Genomic DNA, 9,739 nt, shown 5'->3' with positions numbered 1-9,739 from the left:
TATGTCTAGCTCTTCACAAATACGGAGATAGAAATATTCTATCTTGCGAGAAATCAATTCAACTAATAAAAATGAATCATTCACATTTATTTATTTATGTATGTATAATAGAATATACTTTTAGTTTTAGATAGTAAATTGAAATTTTAAGTAAATAAAAATAAATGAATATACGTATATGTCGGTGGGACACGTGGTGAAGGTGTAAGAAGAAAACGACATGGTATAAGATTGTGTCTCAATGAATGATGGTGAAGACTTAAGAATGTTAAAAAAAGAGAGTAGACAAATTAATATGCGTGCTCACTCATGCTACTCTGATGGGTAACTTTCATCACTCCAATCCCACCACCACCTAAGCCATTTTTTTATCTTCACTACAAAAGTCAAAGGTAAAGATAGAAAAAAAATTAAAATATATATATAATGGTTTTGAAGAGAAAACTGGTGACATACATTGATGGGATTTAAACCAGTTGATTTAATGACTGTTTCTGATCAAGTGGGACTTAGTTTTTGTAGAGAGCTGTATTTTTTCAAGTGGGTGGGGACTTCTTTATTTTAATGTAGCTTTATTATTATTATTATTATTATTATCATTATCATTAGTAGTAGCATTGATGAGATTTAAAATGAACAGATACAGTTTTAATGGAGAATTTATATTTTTTATGGGAGGGATTTTGTACACTGATTTACTCAAAACCTTTCCAGTAAAATTCATTTCCTCAAAATAAATAAACAAACATACAATAATGCCTGCAGCAACTAGTGCTTTCTAACATCACTCTCTCTTTTTTTTTTTAATTATTATTATTATTATTAGTTTTACATAAAAACTATTTGCCAGAAAGCAAACGTAAAGGTAACGCTTCTGCATCTATCAATTTCAATCACTCTAATCTTAGAGTACTTTTCTTCTTCTTCTTCTTCTTCTTTAATTCCAACAACAAAATCTCTTTTACTTCTCTTGATGATCTAAATTTACTTCACTCACTCATTCATTAATTTCTTCGAACCAAAACCCATTTTACAATTTTAGGCCCTTTTGAGACCTTTTAACTTAGTGAGTGTGTGTATACGTTAGGATTTTCCATTTCTCTCTCTATCTCTTTTTTTTTTTTTTTAATTATGATTTCTTTTCAGCTTTCCCTAAATCTCTATCTTTTTCTTTTTCACTGCTAAAAAAATAAAAGAAAAGAGAAAGAGCCAGAGAGGAGAAACCCCGCACTTCTCACAAAATTCAAAGATTGTATCAGAAGCAAAGAGAGGAAGGGAAAAGAAAGGAATGAGAGAGAGAGGCAAAGCTTTGGAAGCTTACAACAAAAACGACATGGAATATTACTCAACGACATCCGACATGCCATGCAAGAAGCATCCTTCTTCGTCTTCTGTTGGGATCTGCGCTTACTGTCTCAAAGATCGCCTCGTGAAGTTGGTTTGCTCCGACTGCGGCGAGCAGAGGCTTTCTTCTTGCTCTTGCTCCGAGATCTCCTCCAACCGGAACTCCTGCACTGTCGAGGTTGGGAGCGTCGGCCGAGTGTCGTTTCTGATCGAGAATGAACGAAGCGACGTGTCGTTTTCGGGTAATCCCATCAAGAACGACAACAGGAAGACAGCGACGACGGCCCAGGTGGGAAAAACAGAGGAGGGTCAGGGTCTGGTGCTGAGGAGGAGCAGTAGTAGCTGCGTGGAGATCAAGCGAAGTGGCTTTTGGAGATTTGGGAAGTTTTTCAGAAAGAGGAAGGAAAAAGATTGTGGGAACAAAAGCGTTGGTGGGTTCGATGACAAAAGTGATTTATGGCTCGTTGATCATCATAATCAGGGTGTTTCAAGATCGAGATCTTTATGTAGTTTCAGGGGTGGTGGTGGTGGTGGTGGTTGGTTCGGATCAGAGGACGGCGGAGATTTGATGGTCTCTGGCGCTCGTAGCTCGATTTCGGGAGCCCGGAGTTCGAACGTAACAGCTTGTATGGTTTTGGACTCGGGAAGACGAAGTGGGTTTAGTGAGGCAGAGCCGAGAAAGAGTGGTTTCGATAGTGAAAATTTGGTCTCTGAGTTCGGTATGAGAAGAATAGGTCTTGTGGAGGTTGATAGTACTAATAACAATAATAGTTATAACAATGGTGGTTTCAATGGAGGGATCAACAGACGTGTGTTCTCGCTTAAGGAGAGTGATTTTAGTGGAATGGACGATTCAGGTTTCATTGATTTGAAACTTGATTACTCTGCTGAGTCAAATTCAAAGTTTGATCAGTTTTCCACTTCCTCGATGAAAACGGCTGTCAACATATCAGATTCCGAGTCTGCTTTTGGGAGCATGAGAAGAGGTAGTGAGTATGGTATCAATGAATATGGAGACCCTTTTGGGAGTAGTGCCGCCATGGGAGATGGGATTTTCAATAGAGGAGGTTCTTGTAGGATCACAGTCAATGACAGAGGATTGAAGAAAGGGAGGAAGAGCTTGAAGGGTTGGCGATGGATTTTCAGGCATCATCCGAGCTGGGTAAGTTCAGGGAAGAAAGATGAAGATCTTATGTTCAAAACTTGATAAATTCCAAACAAAAAAAAATTGTAGTAGAAATAAAAATGAGAAAAAAAGAAGTTAAATTTGTTTTATTCAGATTACAACAACAATATAATTATCTGTGTTCTTATTCCTCTTGTTTTTTTCCCACTTGTAACAAAATTAGTCACACTCACTTCTCTTTTAGTTTCTATTGTTTTTGTGCTTATGTTCATTTTGAGTTCAGTTTAGATAACTTGATCATATACTAATTAACTAAATTGGGTTGTGCTTGTTTAGCTTGGTTATCAAAGTGAGAATTAATGTCATTTTGCTATTGAACTTTTTTGGGGGGGTATAAGTTATATTCAGACAGATATTTCAAGCATAGTTCCTAGTTTCTTGATAATCTATGTTAGTAATCGACAAATGGCAAAACCAACTGGTTTGATTAATGTTTTAGATTATATTTTTTTATTAATTAATTATTGGTGATGATTAGGTTAAGATATATTATATATAACACCCTAATTCTTTCACTTAATAAAGTTGGAGTGGGAAAATGGGGCACTAACAGTTGGGAATCTTAAACACAATCTGACCAATATTTAAACTACTTGGACCTCTCTTATTAAGGCAATTCAACACTATTGTTATGAAATTCTTTATTATCTACTCAACTAAATGGAGGTAGCGTGCAAATAATGTGCGTTATTAACCTATTTTATATATTTTATTTTCTTTTTAAGTGTATTTTTTATAAGTAGAAAATAAGTGATATGTAGGTAAGGGAGGTTAATGGGATAATATTACGAGTATCAAGTAATAATACGTGTAGTCAAAATATGTGAATTACAATATTGATAAATGATATTAATTTGATATTATAAATATTTTAAGTGCACGTATTATTATTTTAATATTATTATATGATGGGACATTTGGACTTCTTAGTTCTTTGAACATTTTAAATGTGCTTTGGAAGTAGAAGTGTAGACGTTAACGCATATATGAGCAAGTTGGCCTTTGTTCGGAAGGATTAGTGATTAGAGAGAGACATAGAATAATGCTAAAAAGGTTGAAGCTTGAATATATAAGCACAAATTAATATAACATAAAGATCTACAAACAATTATGCCTATATATTATAAAGTTGACAAAAATCACATATAGACAATACATATATATATATATATCCCCTTTTAGCTTTTAACAAAGTAAAAAAACAACTAAAGTGGGTTCCGGAGGTTTTTTACTAGAGTATAGTTTAGTTGGACAAGGGTTAATTTTACTCATCTCACTTTTGATTTTTATAAAGAGAAACATAGAACAGCACACAGACCAATGTTAACTCTACAAGAATACAACATAGTGTTAAATTTTGTTGCCATTCACCTCCAATTTTGAGTTTGATTTTAGAATTCGGCCAACAAAGTAAACTTAGAAAGCCATATTATTACCAAAATACCCTGTATTTTTGTTATTTCTGAAGCAAAATGCCACTTTCTTGCATACAAGAATACTATAAAAATCCTTTCCTCAAACATATTTTCTCAAATTCTTAAAGATTGAAACTTTAATATGTCTTTCCCAATTCCCAGAAAAGGCTTAGTTCCAATAATATAAACTAAAGTCGTGCTTTCAATGCAGCTATAGCACAAGCAAAGGAGTACCGTCACTTTATCATTTAGAAGAGCTACGAAGCGTGTTGGCCAAGTAGACAGATATACTTCTCCATCAAGATTGGCAGACTAACATATATATCTTTAGAGAGATTCTCCGGTGCTTTACTTTAAGTTTTACTGGTGTGGCTTTTCAGTGTTCTCAACTCGTGAACAGTTTTCGGTGCGATTTTTTTTATGACCGTGTATATTGTAGGTGTTTAGAGCATCCTGTAAGTTTTTAGAAAATTCTGAATAGTTTACAGTACCGAAAATTAAGTTCAAACATATTATTTTCCACACGTATAAAAAAACTAGTCATGCGTATAACAACATGTTTGAACCTAGTTTTCAGTACTGTAAATTATTCAGAATTTTCTAAAAATCATGTTGATGCTCTAAATAGCTACAATATATACGGTAAAAAAAAATCGCGCCGAAAACTGTTCAAATGCCAAAAACACTGAAAGCTTTACCGGTAGGACTTAAAGTGAAGCCCCTATATGAGAAATTCTCTATATATTTATATATTATAAATGTAAGTTGAATGAAAATGGTTGGTTTCAGTTAGATTTAATATTTTTTTATTGTTTTCTAACATCATTAGTTTTAAAATTATATAAATAAAGTTAATTAATTAAAACAAATAAAAATATAATAAAGTCATCTAAATAAAACAAATAAATTAAAAACAAAAATGAAAAAAATAATAAATGAACCATAATAATTTATCATCACATATTTTAAATTTTCATATTAAAGTATTTAAATTACTCTATCAATTATGTTTTAAAAATTATAACAAAAAACTATTTATATGTTTACATTTATTCTTTTATTTTTTTTGTTAATTTTTTATTTTGTCACTTAATATATTTTGTTTATCCAAACATAAAGACATAAATTTACATATTTCTTATTTTGTGGTTAAGTATTTTTTTTACTGAGAAATTAATTATTTTAATTACTCAGCCACTAATTGAATAATATTATTTGTATATAAATTTTTGTTGGCTTTAATTTTTTTTAATTAAAATGTGATAAAATAAACTTTTTAAATTCATACTTTTGATTTAGAATGTCTTAATATTTTATTATATTGAATATTTTTTAAAAGAAAATTAAAAAAATTATTTAATTTTAAAATTAAAATCATCATATAAATATATAAATCAAAACATAAAAAATACCAAAATTTAAATTATTAGGACACTAAATTTGAAACTAATAAACAACATCAAATAATTTACTATAAACTAAAATACATCATATTTTTACATGTAAAAAGTGTGTTTCTAATGGATTCTTGCTTTAACTATTTTTTAAATAAAAATTATGATATTATTTATTTCTTTTAAAAATATAGACAATGTTTTGGCTTAATTTTTTTTTAATATATTTGTGTCATTCTTTATAATAAACCACGTTATTTATTTATTGATAAATACCATTTGGACCGTGTGTTTTGCAAAAGTTACCAATTAGACCCTATGTTTTGTTAAATGACAATTTAGACCATGCGTTTTGCAAAATTGAAAAAAAGAGTACCTTGGACCAGACGTGGACAAGACACCATCATCCCAAATGTAATTTTCTTTGTTAGTATTGTTCAAGTACTGATCATGTCTAGCATGTATCACTTGTGAGAACATCACGTTCATCACAACAGCACTCTGGCGATATGTCTTGGGGAATAACTGGCAATGCCTCAGAAGCGTGTGTTATGAATGGCTGAAAGGTAGTTTGAAAAGCATGCTTCTAGCTCATATCAAGCTAGTTCAAATTGTTAACCCCAAACCTAGTTTGTTCCCCCATTTAGCCCCTATCAAGCTCCATTAAGCCAATTAAAAACAGGTCACCCAAAAATATACATATTTTAATTCCTAAAAGTTTAATTTTTAGATATTTTAAAAATAATTAAAAATGAAATAAAATATTTTAAATTCCAAAATATTAACACGAGTATTTTTAAAACTAAAAAAATATTAAATTAATGAAAAATCTAAATAAATTTTAAAAATTTCATTTTGATTTTGATTAAAATCTAAATACAATCTAATTTCATTTTTATTAAAAATGAAAATTTTATGATTTTTATTTAGATTTTTTATTAAATAATGTTATTTTTTTTAGTTTTTAAAATACATGTTTTTAATTTCTTATGAATTTAAAATATGTTAATTTTTAATTAATTTTAAAATATTTAAAAATTAAAAAAAAATGGACGAATTTGAGACTGTCAAGTGTAGTTTTAATAGTTGACTTAACGACAAGGAGTTAAGTGCAAGAAAATTTACCTACTTAAGTAATTTTGCCGTTAAATTTTTAAATGTGTATTTAACTACAAAATTTTTAACTACTTAAGTAGTTTTGTCGTCAAAATTTTTACGTAGATATTTAATTGTAAGAATTGTATCTACTTGATTAGTCTTGCGAACATTATTCCTTAAAAAAAAAAAAACAAAGCACGATTTAGTCACTTACTTATCAAGTGACTGTCACACACACCAAGGTGAGTGACTATCGGACGAAGCAATACAATGGAACAAGCATGTACATTACATAGCATAACAAACGTATAATTTTCCAACATATGAACATGGTCTTCTATAATATATGATATTGTTTATTTATTTAAAATTTATATGATAATTTAAAAAATATAATAAAAATAAATTAATATATTTTGTAAAACAAAATAGCCAAAATGATATTTACCCTTTATTTATTCAAAATTTAAATGATAATTAAAAAATATAATAGTTGCTAAATAAAACTAAGTAAACATGTAGTTTAATAGAAAAATTTTTATCTATTAAATCTGAGTTTAGGGTACCAAATATATATGTTTTTAAAATATATGACACCATATGATTATTATTAAAAATAGAGAGTATTAAAACGATACTTTGCAAAAACACAGACTACCAAATAAGTAAATTCCTCATATAATATGATAGTCTTTTTAAACATAAATGATAATTTTTTTAATAAAAATTAAGAATATGTATTATATTTATTATAATGATATTTTATAATATTTAAATGTTAAATAATATAAGTAATAAATTTGCTAAAAATATAAGTATTAAGTATTAAATTTATACTTAATACTAAATTATTTAAGTTCGCTTAGTTTTTTTTAGAAAAATTATTAATTATTTTTTTTAAGTTTTTATGTTTGTCATATATATTTTAAATAAATAAACAATATTATATATATAAAAGAATGACATAAAAATATTAAAAGAAAAATTGAACCAAAATATTGTTTATTGTTTTTTTTTTAAATATATACATAATATGATAACTTTTTCTTAAATATAAATGATAATTTTTTAATAAAAATTAGATTATGTACTATATATTATTGTTATAATGATATTTTATAATATTTAAATTTATATTAATATAAGTATTATATATCTATTCTTGTATTAGATATTATTATAGTAATATTTTATAATATTTAAATTCATATAATTAATAAAGAATTAGTGTAACGCCCTGGATAGCCAAGACCGCTACACTGTGTGTTTATAAAGTGCCAGACTCACTAATCAAGTCATTAAAGTAAAAACGTGTTATTGAGATAGTAGAGGAACTAGGGTTAAAAACGTTTTGGTCTCAAAAGATACATTTTCGTTACTAAACATTGTTTATGTACATGGGATCCCAAAAATGACAGTTTAAAAGCCATTTACAAAAGTTACAAAGTCTAAATACATTAACAGCCATACTAAGGCAAAATGAGCAGTTAGGTGATCTCTGTCCTGACACACTCCTCGATCATGGTGATCGAACGGCTGGCTATGTACATTTCACCTCGGAGCTCTCCACCTCAGGCCTGGTCCAACTTGCCCTTGCCTTTACCTGCACCACGTAGCACCCGTGAGCCAAGGCCCAGCAAGAACATACATCAATAATAGAGCATGCACATTTAGCTGTCAGGTCAATCTCACATATGACATCTCATAAACTTCAAGCATAGCAACAGTCAAGTATTTCATATACAAAGCATATCAATAATCAAGTATTTCATTTACAAAGCATATCAGCTCATATAACACAATGCACAGATGATAACCAGGGCTAGCGCTCACAAGCTGCCCCCTCTGTTATCCTTTCATTTCTGGCTCCCAGTGGCCAAATCGCGTCCCATGCGCTAAATTCATGAACGGTACTCTTAGACCGCTTATACGTGTCCCTTGGCATAATACCAACGATGACACAAAACAATTCTCGGAAGCACTTATTCCCATCACAATCATACATTCGGGTGCAGTGTTCTTACCTTTCAATTCACTAGTTTTCGATGTCACGACACCTTGAGCACGATCCCACTCGAGCCCTAGCGCTTACCTAAACACAATCATGGTCAAAGTCAACATCAATCCTCAAGTTCAAAACCTAGCCCCGGGGCTAATCCCGAGCCCCCGGGATGTCCTAGTTCCACCAAACAAGGTGGTGGAACCAAACCCCAAACCTTAGGTCAAAAACCCTTGCAAAATACCCCAAAATCCCCTTCAGAAGGCAGGGTAGCGCTACAGCGCTCTTGGGAGGGCGCTATAGCGCTACAGACAGAAACCAAATCCCCTCAGCAAGATGGCCTAGCGCTACAGCGCCCAAAGGCTAGCGCTGTAGCGCTAGTCACAGACAGCCCAACACCAAAATTTCCCTTGTGCGATTTTCTCGAGCCAAACTCAACCAAACCTCTTCCAACTCTTACCCAAACCTAAAAACAACCTCATGACCACACTCCACTCATCCCAAGCACCCCAAACCTCTAAACTCCAAGCACATGCAATCACAAACTCAAAATTCACCATAGCCACCTCCAAACTTCAGAACCTAACATAAACCAGCTGAACATCAGAACTAGAGTTTAGAATTCATACCTTTGATAGAATTTCGCCCACAAGCTAACCCTAGGCTCCCTTGGCTTGCTGCTCCTCAGCCCTAAGCCTGAATTCCCTAAAGTTCCATTCAATTCCATTCAATTCAACACAAGTACCACAACTTAAAAACCAGAAACAGAAATGGATGAACTCTAGAATCTTACCTCAAGTATTGGTGAAACCCTGTTAAACCTCTGTCAATTCCTTAGCCTTAGATCAAAGTCCTTGAGGTTTAGTTATCCCAGCTCTCCTCTAAGCTTTACTCCAGAAATTCTCCAGAAATAGATGAAGGAAAGTGTAAACTGACTCAAGAAACTCTCTCTGTTTTCCCTCCTTCTTTTCCCTTCTTTTTCAGACCCTTTTGATATTCTATAAATCCCACTATCTTAAAACCTCAGTAATACCCTTCCTTAAAAGTCAAATGACCTTTATGCCCTCACAGCTAACTCTAATCCTTTAGTCCTCTTAAGGGTATTCTAGTCATTTTGCCTAATTTCCGCTACTTCCTCGAATGTCTCTATTATTTCCCGCTTAGTTCCCAATACCTTACTAATCACCAATAGCCTTCCTCAATGTTACAATAATCTCCAGCTTATCCACTAAATTCCCATTTACACCCCTGAGCTCACCCCGAGCCGGGTATAAATCCCCGCTATGACTTTCACGCTACTTTG

General features: G+C 31.4%; 1 protein-coding gene across 1 annotated transcript; it reads left to right on the top strand.

Moving 5' to 3' along the window:
* Positions 1-854: 854 nt before the first annotated feature.
* LOC133822819 (uncharacterized) lies at positions 855-2,741 on the top strand. Its single transcript, XM_062255260.1, has one exon. It carries the CDS (start codon positions 1,289-1,291, stop codon positions 2,549-2,551), a length of 1,263 nt encoding a protein of 420 aa, XP_062111244.1. The 5' UTR covers positions 855-1,288; the 3' UTR covers positions 2,552-2,741.
* The last annotated feature ends 6,998 nt before the right edge of the window (positions 2,742-9,739 follow it).

Source organism: Humulus lupulus, chromosome 3 (assembly GCF_963169125.1).
Source record: "Humulus lupulus chromosome 3, drHumLupu1.1, whole genome shotgun sequence".
NCBI classification, from domain to species: Eukaryota; Viridiplantae; Streptophyta; class Magnoliopsida; order Rosales; family Cannabaceae; genus Humulus; species Humulus lupulus.
This window is presented reverse-complemented; position numbering and strand designations above follow the sequence as displayed.

Bases quoted from the DNA above. Each gene is read 5' to 3' on its own strand.
- LOC133822819 (XM_062255260.1), top strand. From the start codon at position 1,289: ATGAGAGAGAGAGGCAAAGCTTTGGAAGCTTACAACAAAAACGACATG.